At 50.8% G+C, this 22,836-nt stretch overlaps 1 protein-coding gene across 1 annotated transcript; it reads right to left on the bottom strand.

Moving 5' to 3' along the window:
• Positions 1–3,072: 3,072 nt before the first annotated feature.
• On the bottom strand, positions 3,073–22,714 carry MYORG (myogenesis regulating glycosidase). The gene is given in 8 exon segments (XM_079789880.1): positions 3,073–6,776; positions 6,780–6,837; positions 12,241–12,327; positions 13,499–13,733; positions 13,968–14,043; positions 15,016–15,131; positions 17,714–17,858; positions 22,237–22,714. Coding segments are annotated over 8 exon segments (3,000 nt in total). The 5' UTR covers positions 22,372–22,714; the 3' UTR covers positions 3,073–4,628.
• Positions 22,715–22,836: the final 122 nt, after the last annotated feature.

Here is a 22,836-nt window from a genome sequence, read left to right as displayed (position 1 = left end):
GGGAACTGGGGTGTGTCAGAGAGGGGCGGGAGGGTGTCAGCAGAAGTCCCACTGAGTCAGACAATGGTAGGAAAGGAAATTTAAAAAAAAAAGCAAGAAAGGAAATCACCCAGTTGCCGCTGCGGTTTTCTTCAAGGCTGGGTCTAGGCAGGCCGCCCCTTGCTAGGATGTACTATGGAGCTATTCCAAAAACAGAAGGTAGTGTTTCTTCAAATGCTTTTCAAAATATGTTCGTGTGTGTGTGTGTGGGTGTGGGTGTGTGTGTGTGCGTGTGTGTGCGCGCAAAATGGAAACAGAGGTGAGAGGAGGATTCAGATCTTAGAGGCCTTGAACACCAGAGCTTGATTTAATGCCTATGTGACATAATTAAATTTCAAAAAGAGTGCCTTGGATACTATGTGGATTGAGTTGAAAGGTCACGGAGCAGAAAGAGTTACGAGGCCACTGCAGTGGTCCAGGCTAGAATTGATAAGGTCTGATGTGGGGTAGTGACCAGGGGATAGAGAGGAGGGGAGAAAGGACCAGAAAACTCATTGGGGAGAACCAGCAGAAGAAGACTTGCTCTGGAGCTAGCTAGATTGAGAAATACTTTACCCAAATCTGGAGGAACAAGGGCAAAGACCCTTCCAGAAAATTCACATCTTGGTCTCAGAGAAAGGGCTTAGCCAGGGCTCAGCTGATTCATGTGGTGTTGGACGGGACACTGAGTCAGACTCTCACAGTGCATAAGGCCGCAGAATGAGGATATTAGGCCCCAGCCCTAGATTTCCTTCAGTGGCCACTCAGTTCCTCTCCATTACCTCTGGAGAAGGGAGTTCCCATTTTGTTATATCAGCCCAGCCCCGCCCCCCATCAGCCCAGAGGTAAAGGGGAGACCAATGAAGAATTCTGGCCATTAAAAGGCTGCTGAGCCGAAACCGGTTTGGCTCAGTGGATAGAGCGTCGGGCTGCGGACTGAAAGGTCCCAGGTTCGATTCCGGTCAAGGGCATGTACATTGGCTGTGGGCACATCCCCGGTGGTGGGTGTGCAGGAGGCAGCTGGTCGATGTGTCTAGCTCTCTATCCCTCTCCCTTCCTCTCTGTGGAAAATCAATAAAATATATTTAAAAAAATAAAAAATAAAAGGCTGCTGAAATCTCCATTGGAGGAGGGGCAGCCCCCGCCCCAACCCAGATGTGGAGAGAGAGAGAGAGAGAAATGTGGAATGCACAAGAGGTGCTGGCAGGGAGTGGGGTTGGACAAGGCCGGAAGGGGCCAGCGTTCCTGGCATCCTGTGGAATAGGGGTAGCAGTTGCTTCCAGCCTAATTCCCTCCCCTCGTCCTGCCCCCAAGAGTCAGTTCTTTCTCACAGTTTCTGCCATTCCAGCTCCAACCCCCACCTCAACTTCTTGAATCCCTCTTTTATGGTGTCAATGAGGGAAGGGAAAACACTTCTTGGCCTAGAATCAGGCCCACTGGGTGGCAGCTTCACACACACACACACACACACACACACACACACACACACACACACATTCAGCTGGCTTCCCACCCTTGGAGGTACAGAGGCCAGGGCTGAGCCATGCTGTTGGAAGGTGAATGCTGGATGGGAGGTTCTAGGTATCTGGATGCAGAACACCAGGTTCCAATCAATGTTGTTTACTAATCTCCTGTGTGACTTCAGGCCAATGCCCTCTTCTCTTAGTGCTTCAGTTTGTTCGTTTGTGCTTTTGTGAATAACCAGGCCAATGGCAGAGGCCAGACTAGAAACCAGATCAAAAGCCAAGGGCCAGTTTGCTAGTAATTGGCCAGACAAGGGCACTCACTCTTCCCTTTGGCTGTGCCCCCGCAGACAGTGAGTGCACAGTGTGCCCCTCCCCCATCTAGGCTGTAAAATACTGCTGCCTGCTCTCAATGCCCTTCTCAAGGGCTCTTCCTCCTGCTCCCTGCCAGGGAGGAAGGCCTTACAGATTATTTTATCCCTCCCTATTCCCTCTCAGCACACACTGCTTGGTCCTGGACTCTCTAACAGAACTTTTTGCAACTATGGAAATGTTCTGTAATCTGCGCTGTCCATTATGTTAGCCACTAGTCACATGTGGCTTTTGAATGCTTGACATATGGCTAGTATGTCCAAAGAAATGTTTTTTAAATGATATTTAATTTTACTTAATTTAAATTTAAGAAGCCACATGTGGCGCCCGGCTGGCGTGGCTCGGTGGTGGAGCATCGACCTGTGAACCAGGCCGTCACGGTTGGATTCCTGGTCAGGGCACATGCCCGGGTTGCTGGCTCAATCACCAGGTTGTAGCTTGATCTCCAGGGTGGGGCAATGCAGGGGGCAGCCGATCAATGATTCTTTCTCATCATTGATGTTTCCATCTCTCTTTCCCTCTCCCTTCTTCTCTGAAATCAATAAAAATATATATATTTTTTAAAGTCACATGTGGCTAGTGGCTATTATATTGGACAGCACAGGTTCTAGGCAGGACTATGCTTTGTTCCTTTTTTTCCTTTTTATAAGAGTTGATAGGAGCTACCATTCATTGAGCATTTACTCTGCCAGTTTTTGCATAAGTGCTTTACTGACACATCTCAATGAATCCTAGAAATTCCATTTTAAAGATGAAGAAATGAAGGCTTGAGAGGTTGGATAAACTGGCTTCAGGTTGCATAGAAAGCTGGAGGGCCAGTCAAGCTGCAGTCATGCTCTCCAGCCAATTAGGGAACTTTCCAGGATGCAGCCTGAGTCTACAATCACTCCATAGCACATGACTGGGCACCAGGGTCCAGGGAGGCTCATCACTGGGTACTGGTTAATACATGCTCTTGGCAAAAAGGAGAAGGAAGCTAATTCCACTTACTTCTCATCATCTGGGGACTCCGGAATCCTGTCTCCCAACATCCTACTTTCACATATCTCTTCTCTTGCCTTTCTCCTAGACAGTGTCCTTTGGAATACAAACTCACCTCAATGGATGCTATGTACAGAAGTTTGGAAGAGGATGTCACCTGCAGGAGCTGGGACCTGGAAAAATCCTTGTCATTTATAAACAAGAAAACAAGAAATAGTATTATAATAGCTACCTTTTATTGAGCACCTACTTGTGCCAGGCACTTTACATACGTCTGTGCTTATAATTCCCACAACAACAACCTGGGAGTTAGGCATTATTATCACCATTTTACATATGAGGAAACTGAGGCTCAGAGAGGTTAAGCAGCTTGCTCAAGGTCACACAGCTTGTTGAAGAGTGGTAGAGCCAGCATGGGAGATAGGCATCTGTGAGTTCCCTTAAAATTGTATTAGGCATTTTTCACATTGAGAAAATAGAGGCATGGAGGGCTGGGCAAAGAGATGCATTCTCTAGGGGCTGAGGGACTGGTTCTGCTGTCCAAGCTGTAGAAGGAGGCTGAGCCCTGCCCTGTTTCCCACCTCCGGGCTCTGGCAAGCCACTTCTCCAGACTTAGCTGAAAAGTCAGGGGAAAAAAAAATGCTCTGGCTGAGATTGATCTTCTTAGGACGGAAAAATGGCTGAAATGAAATACCTTACCCTGTATGTGTATTTGCAGGCAGAGATGTGCACGTGTGGTGCGTGTGCTGAGTGAAGCACACCGCCACCAGAGTAAGACTATGGCTTCCTTTTAGGCCACACCCCTGCCACCTGTGCAGGGAGTGAGGCAGCTGAGCAATCTTAAAGGGGTTGTTTATTTCCTACCAGAGTTCCAGGGACATTGCCTGGGAAGAGGCCAACTCAACAATCAAAGCCTCAAATTAGCTCCCTGCCCCCTACCTCCAGGGGTTACCTAGTCTCAGGGGTGTTGTGTTCATTCTGTAGATCCAGGGATGACACATGATGTCTCTCTCTCTCTCTCGCCCTCTCTCTCATACATACACACACACACACAGGCACACAGGGTCTTGGGGTAAGGCACCAAGTCTAGTCTGCATGGTCTTGCAAGTCTTTGTGCTGAGCACATATGTGTGCACAAGGCTGAGTGCATGTGTGCACACAGATGGGTTAGTGCAGTGTTAGGAGTCTCTTCACAAATAAGGGACAATGATGATAGCGTTGTGCTGAATCAAGTCTTCCAGTTGGCCAAGTACCCCCATCTCTTCTCAGCAGCTGGAGTGGGACCAGGTCAGTCACAGTTCAGGCCAGGGCTGAGAACTCAGGACCTGGCTTCCAACTCCTTTCTAAGTGTGGCAGGGGGCTATTTTGGGACCTGAAAGAGGATCAAGTCCCCACTTCAGAAGGATAAGATGGCCACTCAGGCCAGAATGTAGAGTGAGGTTTTTCTTTGTGCTTTTAAAATCCAACCATGTGTAACAGGAACTGACCTTTTCCCTCGGAGCTCACACACCCCCACCCCAGAGAAAGGTTTCCGTAGACAAGGGTGAGTGGAGGTTTCTGTAGACAAGGGTGAGTGGAGGGAAGCGGGTTGTTAGGATTGTGCGCAGGAGAGGGAGGTTGCTTCCGTGCCCCTCCTCTGGTCCTGCAGGAGTGGGTGGAGCATATTTATGTTAGCACCCAGGTAGTGGGTGGAACAGAGGTGGGGACTTCCTGGGGATGCCCGGGGTGGTTGTGATGGAGGGTAAAAGGCCTGCATAAAGATTAGAGCTGTGGGGTCCCGGGTTCTGGGCTGGGTCAGGATGCCCAGATGAAGTAGGCTATCTCATCCAGGTCGACGGGATAATCGGTGAGCAGCACTGGGGTCTTGTCAAAAAGCTCACCCTTATAGCTGCGCCACTTGCCCGCGGGCAGATAGACGTCGCGTTCTTGCTTGCCAGGCTCCAATACTGGTGCCACCAGCAGTGTGTCCCCGATGAGGAACTGCGAGTCGATGCGGTGAGCCGTCTCATCGCCCGGCGCGATCCACCAGAGGGGGCGCACAATGGGGTCGCCCGTGTCCGTGACCTCACCGGCCAGCTCCAGCAACAGCGGGGCCACGAGCGAGGCCCTCAGGGCGGTGAACTTGTGCGCGATGGCCACCACCTCGGCGTCGTATTGCCAGGGAGGGACCGAAAATTGCATAGCGGGCATGAAAGCGGCCACCTCCAGCCAGCGCACGTAGAGCTCGCGGTCCGGCACCTTGCCGCCGCCCGCGGTGCGCTCGGGCACCACGTTGCCACCCACCATATCCGGCAGGATGAACGGGTAGCCCAGCATGCTGACGGTGAGCACGGCCGGGATGAGCGAGCGCAGCCCCAGGTCGTAGCCCCACACGGAGTCCCGGTCCACCAGGCGGAAGAAGCACGAGATGTTCTGCGACTGGTAGCCGACGCGCACCTCCGCCAGGGAGAAGAAGGGAAGCGCCATCTCCGTGTAGCGCCGGCTCCAAATGTTGGGGTCCGGCAGCGACCTGTAGGTGCTGAAGTCCCGCGGCAGGTAGCTGACTTCGCCCGCGTCAAACTTGAAGGAGGCGACCTCGTAGTGCGAGCGCAACCGCCGCAGGTGCCCCTGGAACCAGTCGCGGGCCTCGGGGCGCGTGAAGTCCAGCACGGCGCCGATGCCGTTCCACCAGCGCACCAGCGCGGGCAGCCGGCCCGTGGGTTCGCGCACGAACAGCTCCCGCTCCACGCCCTCGCCGAAGGAGGACGAGTTGTAGTTGACAAATGGGTGCACCCAGAGCGTGACCTGAAACCCGGCGTCGCGCAGGCGGCGGAACATGTCACTGGCGTTGGGGAACTTGGCCTCGTCGAAGTGGAAGTCGCCGTAGGCGGGTGTGTACATGTCGTCGATTTCCAGGTGGCTGCTGTTGAAGCGGTGCTGGCGGATCTGCTGGGCAAAACGCTGCACCTTGTCCTGGTCCACCGCACGCCCGTACAGCACCCACGTGGACCAGATGGGGTCCCGGAAGGTCTCGGGCGCCGGCACCCTCGACGGCTTATTGAAATAGCGCCGGACCATGTACTTGTGGATGGAGGTGATGTCGGAGCCGACGCACACCCGGTAGCTGAGCTCGGGAGCCGCGGGAAGGCCGGCTGGCGGCTTGTAGGGCGTGTTGCTGTAGCGAGCCTGCAGCCGCAGCGAGCGCTCCGTGCCGTTCCAGCCCAGGTGGAAGGGCACCGAGTCGTTGACCTTGATGGCGGCCGCGCGCGATGAAAGCCAGTAGCGCTCGAGGATGCCTCCGAATGCTGCGTCCGAGGAGTAGACGTCGCTGGTGACGAAGGGCTGCGGCTCCTGCTGGCCTTCCAGCCGGATGGGCCAATGCTGGGTCCTCATCTCGGCGCCGCCGTACCAGTGCGCCTCCCCGTCCCCCAGGAACATGGCGTGCTCCACGGCGAGCCCCGGCTCCGCCTCCTCCCAGCGCACGCGGTAGCACATGACGGTGTCCTTGGGTCGCACCGTCTGGATGAAGAAGTGTAGCGGGCGCCCATCCGCCGTGCGAGAGCAGCCCAGCAGGGCGCCATCGCGGCTGCAGGAGTCGAGGTCCAATGCGCCCGAGCGGAAGGCCAGGCGGAAGACCTGCTCGCCCTTCTGGTTGCGGATGGAGAAACCTCCGAGTTTAAGGTCCAGCTGCTCCACGCGCAGACGTTCAGCCTTGCGCAGAGAGGCGCTGTAGTAGCACCAGGCTACCACCGCGGCCAGCACCAGCAGCAGCCCCAGCACTGCCGAGCCCAGCAGCGGCTTCACCTCTTTGGATGCTTTGGGCTTCACAGGCGAGAAGTTGTCAGGCAGGAAGGTGTACATGGCTGTGGCTGAGGCAGCCTCGGGGCTCTTAAGGCCTGTGTGGCGCCCAGGGCGTCGGCGGGGGTAGGCCTGGCTCTCCTCCAGATTTTGGGGCATCAGCCCTCAGTTAAGGAGCGGGCAGTGGGCACCTGACAAAGCCCATCTGAACCTGGCCTGCCAGAGTCTGGAAGGGGGAGAGGCGGAACGGACCTTCTCATTCCATAGTATTTCCATTTGCTGCAGCAAGAAAGAAGAGGTGTACACTTTGGAAAGGTGTATTCGGGGACATAAGGGTTTAAGAAATGGCAAAGGTGAGACGAGGACAATTTGTATCTTACCCTTTCTCAAGGGCCCTAATGTTTGTCGACATTAGTCAGGACTCTGAATGGGGAGGGGCAGATGGCATGCATCCCATCTTTGTGGGGAAGAAACAAACCCACACAGGGTCAGGGAGAAGTCCAGATCACAGAATATCAGACTTCATGGGATCACACATGGGAGCAGTTCAAGCTGAAGGGAAGGGGAGGGATCTGGAGAGGAATGGTTCCCCAGAGATGTGCCATGGTGGGAGAGGGGAGGCATCATAGGGCAGTAGGATGAGTTTCCTTGTCCCCAGAATGGAAGAGGAGAGCAAGAAGAAAGAAACAGCTCAGGCATGGAATTTAATCAGAAGCCAGATTGAATCTGGAGATTAGTTCTGTCCCAGGGCTTGGTTTGGAGGGAGGCAGGGTTGGGTTCAGACATTAGGGCTGGGGTCAGGAGCCTGGTGGCTGGCTTCTCAGATCTTCCCGTCTTTGTCCTCAAATTCTACTCTGCTTTCAGCCATTGTTCACCAACCCATTTCCCTGCCCACCTCCCTGCTCTGCTCCCAGCACCACAGCTTTGGCCAGCTGCCACCTAGCTGTGTCTCTGCCACTCAGCCACTATCCCGATGCCCCTGCCCTAGTTTTGGATGTTCTCTCTTCTCCCCTGTACCTGGTATTATTGCAATACTTCCCCTATAGACCTCCATGCCCTAATTTCTTTCCCCCAATGCCTTCTGCTTATAGCAACCATAGCGATCCTTCCAAAGGTGTGGTTCAGTTGGTTGGGGTGTCGTCCAGTGCACAAGAAGGTCGTGGGTTGGAATCCCAGTCAAGGTGGATTCAGGGCACATCCAGGAGGCAACCGATTGATGTTTCATTCTCACATTGATGTTTCTCACTCTCTCTCCCCCTCTGCCCTCCTCTCTCTCTCCAAAATCAATAGAAGCATGTCATTGGGTGAAGATTAAAAAAAACCCCAACTTATTCGACCACATCTCCTCCTAGTTTACAGAGCTTCTCATGAACCCTGGGATGAAGTTCAGAAGCACAAATTTTGCAACTGAGGTTCAAAGCATGATATGGTCTCATCTGCCTTTTTGATTCCATGTCCAGCCAGGCCTGTCTTATGACTACCAAGCTCATTTTTCCTCCAACCTAAATCCCTCAGGCCACCTGCTTTAGGAGATTTCACAGATCCACCGTGGGCCAACATCTCTCCCCAACCTACCAGCTCTCCAGGGATCAGATGCCCACCCCCCTCCCCAACTACACACATATACTCTCACACACTGTATGCTAAATGCCCAGATATGACTGGGAAATGTAGACTTGGGGGGAGGTGTGTGTTGCAATCTGCTGCTTAGGGCCACTGACTCTTCCTAATTTAGCCCTCAGGACAAAGTCCAACAAAGAAATAGCCCTAGCCAGGTGCATACACAGACATACACACTGCCAGCCAGCCAGCCAGCTGCACCAGCGAGGGGAAACGAGAGAGGGAGACTGGCAAACAGTAATTAGTCTCCTCCCAGATGCCAGTGTCTGTTTCTAAGTCCCCCCGGAGATGTCAGAACTGTTCAGGACCTTTACCACCCCCACCACTCTCTTGAAGAGACTGCCAGGTACAGATCAGAACTTTGATCCCAGATTTCAATATACAGCCCCTCCCCAATGTGCTGTCTCAGGGCCTCATTCTCTGTGCTCTCTGCCCCCCAATGCCCTAAGCTAGTTGGTTCTGGCTGGTCTGGAAGAGCCTCTTATTCCCTTCCTCTCAGCCCCCCCTAACTTAGCTTTCAAACCCTCCACCCCAGTATGGATTCCCTTTCCTGTAGGTACAAATTAGAGAAGTTCTCCTGAGAAATGCAGGCAGTAACCTTTTGCTGATGACCTCAAGCTAAACAAAACCCAAAGAAGGTCTTAGGTGGCCCAGGCCAGAGCTGCTATATATTTATATTCATTCATTCATTCATTCATTCATTCATGGCCCCATTCTGGGCACTAAGGAAATAAATGGGAAAGGTCCACAGCTGGATAGGGCCCCCTCATTCTCAAAACTTTCATATTAAATCAGACCATTTCATGACCTCTGGAGGCATGGCGAGGCCACCAAAGTGACCTTAGAAGCCTTTTCCAACACTTAATTTCTGAGAAGCGTAATTTCCTAGGATTTGGAGGTCCTCTGATGAAGGACAGGAGCCTACAGGCCTGAGCACCCACTCCATGCGGGCCCTGTGCTGGTCTCCCAAATGCCAGCAGAGCACCCACCCTAACAGGAATGCCAAAAAAGAGGCATAGCTACAGTGCCCACTGTACATATGAGGAAAGAGTGGCCAAATCAGAAAAAAAGGAACTTGTCTGAAGTCACCCAAGTAGGTTGCCTCAATCCAAAAAGTCAACTTAATCCTCCACAGCCTCAGTTTTAGGAGACAGGACATAATGGTCTGACAGGCTGAAGGCAGCAGAGGAAAGGAGCTTTGTGGTCAAGAGGCTGGGACAGGCTTCTATCAAGTGGGTGTGGGCACGGTGAGGCCTGTTTTTCCAAGGGCTGCTGCTGCTGCTTGCTCCAGGAAGGATTCTTGAGGGTGGGAAAGGGGCAATTTTAATAGCATCTGGTACCGGGGCTATGGGGGAAGAACAGTGATTCCAGTGTTACCGGTGGCGATACAGACTCCTGTAATCTGCTGCCTCCACCGTCAGACCAACCACAGGCTAATGTCGGCAGGTGGGTTTGTCCCTAGCCAAGACTTCTCCCCACTTGGCTAGGGTCAACCTCAGTCTTGGCTGCCAGCCCCTAGTCGGGTATGAGGAGGACCACCCGACAGGCCCATTTGAGGGGAGGCCACTCCAAGTGGATTCGTTTCTCTCGAACACACTTCCCAGGGGAATATGTGGAAATGTCAAAGGCAACTCGATCCGGCCCATTTCCCTGCTCAGCGGAGGGATCGGGGAGATCGAGTGACTGGGCCTACAGCCTGGAATGCTCCACCCCCACCCTCAGTGACCCGCCCAACAGCTGCAAAGTCCAAAGGGACAGACTGAGGTCAAGGGGCCTGTCTCCCACTGGAAACCAAGGCGACTCAGGTGTCCAGACTCTCCTCACTCACTCAGCAATAGGAGCAAAAGTTAAGTGTGCTTCCTCAGAACCCGCCCTCCCCAAGGCCCTCCCCCTGGGCTCACTCACGGCAGTGACCCCAAAAGTGGGGGTGAAGGTAGGCTCCTGCAGATCTCCACGCTAGCCAGAGTTGAGCTGCCACCGCGCAAAGCGGAGCGCCGCCCAGTTAGGGGACAGCTGAGGCCCCGCCCTCTGGCCGTCTGGCCACGCCCAGGTCTCTTGGTCTCGCCCAGGGCCTCGGAGTCCAGCCCCGCCCCAGACGCCGGACCCCTCCTCCCACATTGTCACGCGGACTTGAGGCCCCGCTCCTTAGCCCCTACCTTCCTCCTACTCCTCTGGGCTCAGCTCCCGGCATCTCAGGCCAGCAGCAAGCCCAGTGCCTCCCGGCTCCGCCCTCGCCTGCAGGCCCGCCCCACTGGGGCGTTGCTTACCCGCTTGCGGGGGGGGGGGGGGGGGAGGGGGGAAGTGGGGGGGGGAGGGGGAGGGTCTGCTCCAGGTCTGCAGGGAAATGTAGGTTTGGAGGAAGGAGCAGCTGTAGAATGTAAGGCTTCTTGCACCTCCAAGCTAAATTTGGGATGTGTATGAGGGATTCGTTCCCCTCCAGATTTGGGCAAGTGGAAGTGGTCTCGGTATAACGCTCTTACTAGCTCTCCCATATGGGGGGAAAAAAAAGTTTCATATATGGGAAAAGGGTAGTGGAATTCCTGGAAAATCTCAGCGGCCCGATATAGGGCGGATCCAATCAAGGACTCCACGGAGGGACCTTGGTTTCACCAGCAGGGAGGCCCAAGTTGTCGGTTCCCACCAGTCCAGACCTACAGCATGGAGGTCAGGGACCTAGAAGACTGGCTTCCCCCGGAGTATTTTGCAGCGTCCCCGCACCCCCCACTCCCTAGTGACAGGCGTTGGAAATGGCTGTACTACGGGGAAGTGAGTGTGTCCCGCTATACCCCTGCCCCAGGGTGGAATGGGGTGCAAAAATACTGAAGATCCCAGAGATTCCAGAACACCCCACTCCTTGCTCCTCGAGGGACATAAAAGCAGGGCTTTGTTTTGTAATTTGAACTTCCTTGGTCATAAAAACCCTCCAAAATTGTTTTGGGCCCCTTCACTTGGGTTGGAAAGGACAGTAAGGTATATGAACATAGGCTTTTGCGGGGCTGTGATGGAGACTCCCGGAGTAGAGATCAAGAGCTTTGGATATTGGGACAGGGCTCTGACTGCAGAATGGAGGATTCTGGGGTGAGAAGCATCTAAGTTTAGGAGATACTAGAGGAATGTTAGCTGGAGGGCCCTTTCTGCATGACTAGGTGGACCCATTTGTTTGGACTCTGGGGTGGAGGGGAGGAGGACACCAGGTGGATCTAGGGCTACTTTTATGTGTCAGGAGGGCACTCAGGGCCACCTAAGGGAAGTGCTGAGGTGATGGGAGTGGGGAGGGCTCAGGGCAGGTTGGCTCTGAGAAACTGCATCTTAGTGTAGGGGACTTGGCAGAGGCCTGAGTAACTGGTTCCTCATTGCCAGATCTTGCTGGATGAGGACACAGGAGGCAGGGGAATATGTGGAAATGTCAAAGGCAGCCTATGGGGTGAAAAGTTTATTTATTGCTCAGCCCCCTTGGCCTGGTCCCCGCTCTACCAGTAGGGGTAGCCAGGGTAATTCTCGGACAAAAACTCAGGGTGGACAACATAGTTGTTTCTCTGGTAGCCACCAGTCTTCTTAAAGTGACTTGTGTCCCACCTGTGGGAAGAGATGGGCCAGCCCTTTCGGACCCTTATCCGTCTGATTCCAATTCTCAATGCTAACCTTATCCCAACATTTTGCCCCTAATCCTGACCCTAGGCTCCAACACTGACCTCAGGTTCTATGGTCAAATTTTTTATTTCCAATACCCAGTCCCTAACATTGACATTTTACCCTCTACTTCAATCCCTGAACCTAATACGCTGAAATCTTGACTCTATGCTCCCCTGCCAATCTGTAACCCCTCGGTGCTGGCCTCCCCGCCTTCATGGAGTCCTCCATCTCCTTGCTAGTTCTGACTTCCCCATGGCACTAGCGCCTCCTGGTGGCATCTTTCAGTCAGTGCATCGCAGCGGACAGTATGCATCCCCAACCCCCCCCCTCACCCCAACCCCCGCTCGCCCCGGGTTCTCCACCGCGCCAGACTTACCTAAGGTTGGGACAAGGGTAGTACGGCCGCAGGGGAGCTATTACAGCACAGTGCATCCCGGGCCGGTGCTCGCAGGGCGACACACTCCTGGAGGAGGAAGCGGCCGGCAGGGAGAGGTTGGGCCTTTTGATTTTCCCCTAACCCCCAAGCCCAGACCGGGACTCTGGTCGACGCCTCAGGTGTCAGTCCTACGGCTCGGAGATCCTCCCCTCAGGTCTCCTGGCCCTTCAAGACACCGTCGGAGCATCGCCTCTGGGAAGCCACCCGAAAGTCCCCTCCCTGTACGGCCTCGTTTCTGCAGCCTCGTTGCGCCGTGGAGGGAAGCACCTGGACTCTAGCGAGGGTCGGGCCTGGGAGTCCCCGGGTCCTCGCCATGGGACGGCAATTGTTCCACACTATCGATCCAGGGAGTGGTGTTTCTGAGCCTCAGGAACTTTCTCTCTCCCCCCATTCCCTTGTAAGGGATAGGACCCAGTCTCACTCAAGGAATCAGTCTCTCTGTCAAGGGAGGGGCGGAGGGGATCCCCAGGGGCTTAGGGACAGGGTTCAGAGCACCCCCTGCACAGCTCTTGAGACGGATGGGGACACTGGCGTTCTCCCAGGTTCAGCCCGCCCTGTCTGCCGCCCGGTGCGGAGAGGAGACTGCACTACAGTCTGGGCTGCGGCTGAGCGCTCGGGCCTCAGTTTACTCTGCAGTGACATACAAGGTTGTCTACCTCCGGAGGCGGCGCAGGGCTCCGAGGCGGCCAGGGTCCTCCGGTCGCCCGGTCACCATTTCCGCGCCCATTGAGCACTCAGCAATAACCCTGCCCATTACTGACGATGACCCGAGGCCCAGGAATAGAGGACACTTCTGAGAACACGTCCCCAGGATCGGGTGTCCAGGTAGGGCGTGGGGCTGGCGGGCATGGGAAGGGGATGCGACTGGTGTGCGGGGGTGTTCTTAACAGAACCCTCCAGAACAGATACAGGAGCTAGGGTGACCTCGGTCACAGTTCCGGAGGGACAGGATCGGAACCTCGGGGGAATCTTCGCGCAGGTTCTGCCGCTTCGGCGGTCTGTTCCAGCCTAGGGCCCCGAGGGCGGGCCTGGGCGGGGTCTAGCTGGGCGGCGGAGCGGGCTGGAGGGGGCGGGGCCTGGCGCAGAGGCGGAGGCTGGAAGGGCTCGGGACGGAGCGCTGGCCGCGGGGGGAGGGCTGGACTCGGGACCGGCTGGCGTGGGGGCGGGGCCCGGCTGAACTGGGCGGGGCCCTGCGAACCTTACAGTGGGCTGCGTGGGGCACAAAGGCTGCAGGCGGCGTTCGGTGCACGGTGCCCCGGTGACGCAGTAGTCGATCCCGCGCAGGCAGTAGTGGCGGCCCGAGCAAGGGCTTTCATAGCCCTGGAAAGGCAGGCGGCCCGGCAGCGGGTCCACGCACCCGCACCGGGGCGTGATCTGCGGCAGCGTCTGGTACCGTGACAGCGAGTTCAGCATGTTCACCACCACCTCGCGCTCTGGGTCCGCAGGTCCCCAGCCCGGGAGACCCAGACAGAGAGTCACAAGAATGGGAAGAGACAGGGTCAGAGATAGAGAGAGACAAAAATAGGGACAGAGACAGGGTTACACCCTCTCCAGGGCCTTCGGCCCCCACCTCGTCCCACAGGTCCCCATCCCACTCTTTATGGCCTCCTGATACCCGTCCCCCCTCCTCTCCCCTCCCCCCCCCCCCCCCCCCCCCCCCCCGTTACCATAGGCATTGAGTCGCTCCGGCTTAGGAGGGTACTCCAAGGGCATTCCTCGAACTGCTGTCTCCATCCCGGCTTCCTGGAAATGGCACACACTCAAGCTCTGACCTGGAAGGACCCCCTTTTGGGGTCCTCCCTCCCAGCACCCCGGGCCAGTCCCAGGCCCCGCCTAATCCCGCCCTCCAGTCGCTCCCCTCTCTGCCCCGCCCTGTTGGGAGTTGTCACCGGGCTTCGCATTTACTCCGCTACCTGGGAAGGAGAGGGAGGAAGGAATGAAACTAGTTGGACCGGGTAGGCACCTGAGCGTCTGACAACCCTACCTCAGCGTTTGCCTTTGATTTTACCCCTTTTTGTCTAGCTGACGCTGTCTAGCTATGTCTCTGCGTCTCTCTAACAGGGTGTTTTCAATATTGCCTGCCCATGAGAATCCCCTGGGGATTTGTGAAAAGTTCTGCTTCTCGAGGAAGTTCTGATTCAAAAGGGTTCAGTCAACCCAAGGTCAGCCATCAGCCTACAGCGAGAGCCTCAGAGGCCTCAGAGTCGCCCACACTCCCTCAGACCCGGGGCTGCCCTTGACTCCTCCTCCTCTCCTGGGGTCGCTCCCCTATGTTTATCTGCATTGCCTCTGAGGGGCCTCATTTTCCCTCCTTTTGTCATTGCTGACCTCACAAAGGAGGGCAGAGTAGAGCCGGTAGACAGCCTAACGCTGCCTCCTTGGCCAGACGTGTGGGAGGAGCCAAGCAGCAAGCTTCCGGAGTATAGAGTGTCCAGGAGGGCACACTAGCCTATCCCCATAGAACCCAGGCAGAAATTGGGACCCAGTGAACCTAGTGCCGAGACTGGGACCCAGGGACCTAGCACAGCTCCATTCCTGGGTTCCTTTGTCTCCTGGAAAATACAAACCCTAGTTTCACAATTTCATGGACGGGAGGGAGACCTGGAGCAGTGCTGATGGGAAAGGGATGAGTAATCAATGTGAAACATGTCACTGCGGTTTGGGAGGCGGAGGTGCGTGTGCCCAGACACCGTGTGTGCTGAGCCCAGTAGATACCTTAGGCAGCCGGGGAAGGCATGTGGTACACTTGTTCCAGCCAGTGCAGCAGTAAGGCCCCATTCTCCAGGAGTTACCCCAGTCACTACACAAATAGTTGGGGTTGCATTTGTCTGCTGGATTATAAGGGTGGAGACGTAAGACAGTGTTACTCCTTATTCTGCCCCAGGATCCCAGACTTCCTAAATGTTTCTCCTTTGATCCCCAGCACAAAACTGGATTCTCCCTGATTTCCCTCAGGCCAGGCAAAGCCCAGCCTGGCCCCATAATTGTTTTAGACACTGAGATACATCCCATTTTCTTTATTTTTCTTTCTTTCTTTTTTTTGTTAATCATCTAAGGATATTTTTCCATTGATTTTTTTAAAAAAAGAGAGAATGGAAGGGAGGGGGAGAGACACAGAGACAGGAACCATCATTGTGGTGAGAGAAACACATCAATTGGTTGCCTCCTGCATGTGCTCCAACCTGGGTTGAGCCTGCAACCCATGTACATGCCCTTGACCCTTGACGGGAATCAAACCCGGGACACTTTAGTCCACGGGCCAATTTCTGTCCACTGAGCCAAACCAGCTAGGGCTGCAGCCCATTTTCTACCTCAAGCTTGCTTCTACGTGGGTCTGGGTGCTTTGAGCTGATTGCTTTTTATCTTGGCACAACCCTTTCTGAATGAGCCAATCTGGAAACTGGGCCTCTCTCCAATTGCTCCCTCTCATCTTCCACATTTAGTTTCCCAAGTTTGCTTATTCTGCTTCCTTAAAACGATTTGAATCTATCCCCTCTTCCAGTCTCCCATGATCTCTCTGTGTCTCTGCAGTGCCTTAACCCAGAGACTATACAATGTTGTGATCAATAGAATGAACTCTGCAGACAGGCTGCTTGTCTTCAGATTTCAGCTCTGCCAGATATTAGCTGTGTGTTAATTTGACTGAGTTAATTTCACTGTATCTGTTTACTCAATTTTAAAATGGGGTAATAGTACTGTCTACTTTATAGGGTTGTTCTGATATTGAAATGAATTAATATATATAAATACTTGGAACTTAGAAAACTATTATTTTATTAGCCTACTGGTCTCCCTACCTCATTTTTGAAATCCCACAATCCAATCTCTACACAAAAGCTCTGGCACTTTTTTTACAGTTGTAATTCTGACCAAGACACTTCCCTACTTAAAACCTTTCAAAGCCCTATTCACCTAATCACCTAAGTTTGTCCAACAAGGCCCTCTGTGATCCACTCTCCTAACAGTCTGAAAGAACACATACGAGAGACATCAGGAAAGGAGGTGTAGGAGCCCTAGAGAAAGGGCAAGTGTGTGTATGCGGCATGGTATTGGGATTTGGAGTTCTGGGTTGGTGGGTTGGACATATTGAGTTTGGGACATTCCTGTAAAGATGACCATAGTCAGATGGAGAGTGGAATTCTGATGAGAGGTTGAGGCTAGAAATAAAGACTTGGAGTTGGCAGTAAAGATGTTGAAAGGGTCTTAGAAGGGGAATAAGGAGAGAAGAGGGCTCAGATTAGCACTCGGAGGGACCCAATTTTTTCCAGAGCTAGTTGACAAAATACCCAGGAAGTTGAGGCATGAGAGAAGCTGGGTAAGGAAGGAGTTTCAAGAAGTAGAGAGTGGTCAGAGAGTGAAATGCTAAGGTGGGTCTCATAAGGTAAAGATTGAAGAGTATCTTGGATGTGGTAGTTAGAACCACACAAGAGCAGTTTTAATGTTTGAGTGTAGAAGATGCAGACCTGGGCCCAGTTTCAACTGAATGAAGATTTGTCATCAATTCATTCAATAAATACTTATGAAGCTTGGTGCTATTTAAAAAAAATGTATTTCACAGATTTTTTACAGAGAGGAAGGGAGAGGGATAGAGAGCTAGAAACATCGATGAGAGAGAAGCATTGATCAGCCGCCTCCTGCACACCCCCCACAGGGGATGTGCCCGCAACCAAGGTACATGCCCTCAACCGGAATCGAACCTGGGACCTTTGAGTCTGCAGGCCGACACTCTATCCACTGAGCCAAACCGGTTTCAGCTTGGTGCTATTTTTTTTTTTTTTTTATGTGGAGGGGGCACAGCTGTGATTAAGACATGACTCTCTGCTCTTTTGGAATGTACAGAGCAACAGATCATTAACATCAAATGAGAAAGGTAATTTCTCATAAGGTGTAAGAAGGAGTGAGGAAGTAGATAGAAACAGTGAGTATAGACTGTTTCTGAAAGTCTTGGTTGTGAAGGGGAGAAGAAAGAGAGACTTTTTAGGCAGGAAGAGATTGGAAAAGACTTCCAGGTGGAAGGGAAAGGTGTGGTAAGGCAGAGGGATGCAGGAGAGATGGGGAGCTTGATGAAAAAGGGTCACTAAGAAGTTGGGAGGAGATGGCACTTGGATTTGTTTGGAGGAGGTTAATACTTCCTCTGTCTCTCTGGGGATAGGACCTAGGCCTGTTCCAGTTCTTTGGCATAGACAAGGAGCTCCCAAAAGACAGGGCTGAATCTCCTCCAAGGTTAATGTCAGGTCAAGTGGTTTGGGAGTCAAGCTGGAGTGGGGGTAGTTAGAGAAGAAGCCCCGGTCATGGGGGAGATAGGACTGATACATGATTGGGGTAGAGGTCAGGATCTAAGTTGGGTTCAGATGGAGTGTCATTGTTGGGGTCACTAAATAGGGTCAGAGTTGGGCAAGGGGTGAGGCCCTACCTTCCTCTCGAGAGAGCCAGTATTTCTCAGGCAAGTAGGGGTGGCCTGGTATGGAACTCTTATAGGTGTAGTCCCGCACAGCACATTTAACCATCTTCTCTAGGGCTTCCTGATCCACATTGCGCTGAAAAGTCTTAGGCAGGCCCTGTGCAAGGGGAGAGGGAGGAAATGGCTAAGTGCACAGAAACTCCAGCTTTGGAGTCCCATTGGACTTAGATCCAGCCACTATTGAGAAGGTCAGCCCAGGTGGGTCTCCCAACCGCCTCCCTTTTAAAAATTTTATTTATTTTGAAAAGTTGCTACATTTTAATAAACCAAACAGTTTTGGCCATGCACGAGGAGTATCAGGGACAAAATATATTAGAAATAACAAAAGGCAAACTAAAAAGCTACGGAAAATTCTTTGTTTGAAATGCCAAGGTATTTGGTGAATGTGTGTATAAAATAATTAAATTCTACCAAGAAACCCCAAAACAAAACAAAACAAAAAAACCAAACAGGACAACACATGAATATTCTCTCCCCGCAAAAGTAAGAAAAATAAATCAGAAAAAGTCCCAGATTTCAAAACCACCACCTGTGCCTGAGGATTCCCACACCAGCCTTGGTCCCCTCTGAATGGTTCTCTTATTTGAATTGCCCTTTGCTTCTTTCTTTTCATCTAAGACTAGGGCTTAGAGCCAGGCACTTGACTTCAGACAGAGTGGTTTTCTGATGTTTTCCTTTCTGTCCTTTTTTTGACTTGGTGGTTCTGAAGGACAGAGTTGGAAGCTCCTGTCCTCTTTCTTCAGATTGTACACTGCCTGTGTTTAATTTTAACTCAGAAAACTGTGATTCTTTATATATACTTTATACTAATTCCTTGTCAGTCACATGTTGCAAATATCTCCTCTCAGTTTTTGGCTTGTTGTATCTTCATTTTTCTCTGTGGTATTTTTTGATGATCAACAGTTCTTAATATTAACATAATTGAATTTATTAACCTGTTATGTAGTGCTTTTGTGATTTGTTTAAGAAATCCATCCACACTCTAAGATAATGGAGATAATGTCATATATTTTCCTCTAATATAAGCCACAGTTTATTTTCCTTAAGCCTTTAATCTGTGAGGCATTGCTTTGGGGGTTTGGTGTGATTTAGGGATCAATTTTATTTTTGTCTATATGGATAACCAATGGTCCCATTAAGTATCTATCTTCCCCCACAGATTTGCAATGTCACCCAAGTCTGGGTGTTGTGCAGTTTCACTGTGAGGCATCTAAATGTGGAATTCCTTCTATTTATTCTGTGGCTGTGGATTCATTTCTTTCATTAGTTCTGGAAAATTCAGAGCTTTTCCCTCTTCAGATAATGCTTATTCTTTCTGCTTTTTTTTCTCTCTCTTTTTTTTAGGACACCAAGTAGATGTGTGTGAATTTTCTCCTATCTTTCATACTGCTTAATGTTTCTTTCATATATCCTATCTCTTTGTCTTTCTGTGCTGCATTCTGGAAAATTTCTATCTTTCATTCCAGTGAGGCTTTTAAGCTGTGTCTAATCTGTTCTTTAACTCATCCAGTATCCCAATATGAATATTTGGTTTTAACACATATGGTTTTCATTTCTAAAATTCCTATTCAGTTCTTTTCTTACATTTGTCTGATATTTTAAAAATACAATCTCCTGTTGTTTGCTCATTTTAATAATATCACATTTTATTTTACAAATTCATAATTATTTTGTATTCATTAACTATTAATTTCAATATCTGAAGTCCTTGGAGGTTTCAGTCGGTTGTTTCTGCTGACTGTCACATGGTGGTTTGTTTCCTTATATCTCTTGAGCTCAGATTTGATTGGCCTTATTCTAAAGGATACCTGGAAACATACATTGAGAATATTTTTCACCATAGAAGAGATACATACATTAATCCTGTGTGTGTGTGTGTGTGTGTGTGTGTGTTGGGGGCAGGGAGCTAGAGATCACTGAACTTTCTGGTTCAGTTTGGAATTTACAGGTTTAGTTCCTCCATCTTTTAATTAGCTAAAGACTTAAACTCCTGCTTGTAGTGCTGACATTTGTCTTCAGGACGATCCTGTCTTCTAAGTATACTTACCACTCACCTCCACGAGAGTACAAAACAAAATAAAAATGTTTATGCAGGACCTAGCTGTTTTGAAGCAGGAGGGTTTTCAGAGCTTTCTAGATCACCGTACTGCCAGAAGCAAAAGCCTTTCCTTCATTCCTTTTTAAAAAATATATTTTTGTTGATTTCAGAGAGGAAGGGAGAGAGAAACATCAATGATGAGAGATAATCATTGATCGGATCGAGCCCACAACCCAAGCATGTGCCCTGACCGGGAGTGGAACTGAGGCACTCAACCACTGAGCCTCGCCGGCAGGCTTCCATTCTTAATCCCACTGCTACTCACTGAAGCCGTCTGGCCAGGTTACTAAGGGTTACTACATCCAAGAGATTCCTCTCTGTGTCGACATTTGATACTGACCTTTGTCTAACAATGCTATCTTGGTTGGCTTCTCTTTGACTTTCTTCCTATCACTGTCTCCTTTTATGGCTCTTCTTCCTTTATCTACCCTTTAAATATTGATATTCTCCACAGTTCTGGGATTGGTCATTTTCTTATTCCTCCTTCACAATCCTATTCACTCCTATGACTTCAGCTACTACTGATATATTGATGATTTAAAAATATTTATCTGTAGCCCAAACCTCTTTCCTTTGCTTCAGAGCAAAGTATATCCAACTATCCACCAGACATATTTTCCTGAAAGTCCTTGAATATTTTTGCCCCCAAATCCATTCCAAATCTCTATGATTCCAAATCTCAATTTGTAGCACTATCCATTCCTCTAGTTGCTGAGCCCCCAATCCAGGAATCATCCTAATCTCTCCCCTCGTCTTTATATACTGATGGTGACCAAGACATGTTGATCTATTTCTTAAAATTTTTTTCTATTGAGTGTGGAAAAGCAGGCAGGCATGCTCATATTTTGCTGGTCAGCATGTAAATTATTACAAACCTTATTACAGAAATTTGAAGTGTATATCAAACGTTTTTTAAATGTGCATGTCCTTTCTCCTAACAATTTCATGTCTAGGAATTTATCTTTAGGGAACAGTTGATGCATAAAAAGATAGATATATACAGAATAATATTAGCAAAATTTTATAAATAATCTAAACTTTCAATAACATATGACTTCTTGGTACATTCATAAAATAAAATAGTATAGAGTCATTAAAATTATGTTTCACAAGGAAAATGACCTGCTATATGGCTATACAAAAAAGCAAATTCAAAATATTAGTATACAATATGATACAATTTTCATAAAACATATTTGCTTCCTAAATGGGCATATAATAAAAAATTAACAGTGGTTATTTGGGGTAGTGAGATTATAGGCCTTTTTTCTTTGTGCCTCTGAGTTATCCCCATTTTCTGCATTAAGCAACAAATTCCCCTTTTCTCTGCCACAGTCTATCCTTATCTTCCACATACATCCTCTGCCATCTCACTCTGCTTCCTGCCCTCAGCCCAAACCCCTTCAATCTCCTGCCACTGTAGCCAGAGTGGCATAACTCACAATCTAATCATGACACTCACAGATTTAAAAAGCCGGAGCATTATGTCCTTATTTCTTAACACAGCCGGAGGCCCTTCATGTCTGCAGGCTCCTCTCTTACCATAGGGCTAGCCTCTCCCTCTGCACTAGTAGTTCTCAGTCCCTGGTGGGCCCCTGCCCCCAGGCTGCCCTATGGAAACCTCCTCCCCCTGAATCTCTTAGTAGACCTGCCCTAAAGTCCCAGGAATGCTCTCCTCTTTCCGGCTCTTGGACCAGTGCCCATGTCTTTGCTGGGGCATGTTCCACACAGCACAACCCTACTTTATTCACTTGTTTGTGGAGAGCTCCTGAAAGACAGCCTGGCACATGTAGATCCCCAACGAAGTTTGTTGGAGGGTGCATACAGATAAATTCCCTTAGACAGTCACAATTAGACTCACAGATCTCTCCATTTTGTGCAAGTGGCACAGACAGATACAAGGAGACTGATATGCATGCACAAAAACATGACTATTTGACATTTTCTGGCATATCCCTCAAGGCAGTCTCAGGACCTTTGCACGTTCTGATCATGCTGCCTGGAACCCTATTCTTTCAGCTCTTCACCTGGCTCTCATCAAGGTATTCTATGACCTCTATTTGAGTAACTCTCTCTGGTTACTTTCCATTTCCACTACCCTGTTTACTTCCTTTATAGCATAAAAGTCTTGTTTATTTCTTGACTTATCTAACTCTTTACATCTCCTAACTTGGTGTAGCAGAGCACCATGAAAGCAGGCTCTTGCATTATTTTATATATCATTATAAATTCCACACCTAGGCAAAAGAATAAAAAACACACATGCAACGCTACAAATAATTACAAACATAACTATAACCACACACTGCCAGTCATCCAGACATGCATGGCCATACACATTAGCCTACCCCTGCCCCCCACCCCAACCTCTACTTACCCGGGTCACAAACTTGTTGGGTTCCCAGGCCCACAGAGGTGGGTCGTTATAGACCTTCTTGATGGAGGTAGGAGCCCTGTAGGAGTCAGTGTAGGTGCTGATGGGGGTCTTGGTCTTTCGGGAGAAGAGGAACATAGTGGGGTCTAGGGAATGCCCAGGTGGGCTCTACCTACCCAGGGCTCTTGCAAACCATCAGTGATCCCCCCCCTCCCAGATAGCCCACACCTCCAGCCCAGCAGGTGCCCTTAGCTGCTGTGATTTCCCCCTTCTATGGAGGACTCTCAACTTCCCTCTCTCACAGCTTTCCTGCTCCTACCCCACCCTGCTACCTCCTCCAGGATGGGCACTGCCCATTATGATATCACCTGGCTTAGTCCCAGCCCTGAGGAAGTGAGGAGGTCCAATTCTCTTCCTACTCCAGCCTTTTCCTCCCTCAAGTCTCTCAAAAGAACCCAGTTTCCAAGAGTTCAGAGGGCCCCTGGAGATCTTCTAGGCCAACCTTCTCACTTTGATGAAGAGAAGTGGAGGTTCCCAGGGGTCAAGTGACTCACCAGGGTGATGCAGCAGGTCAGTGGCAGGCTTGGCCTGGGAACCCACGAG

Source organism: Cnephaeus nilssonii, assembly GCF_951640355.1.
Source record: "Cnephaeus nilssonii genome assembly, chromosome: 14".
NCBI classification, from domain to species: Eukaryota; Metazoa; Chordata; class Mammalia; order Chiroptera; family Vespertilionidae; genus Cnephaeus; species Cnephaeus nilssonii.
This window is presented reverse-complemented; position numbering and strand designations above follow the sequence as displayed.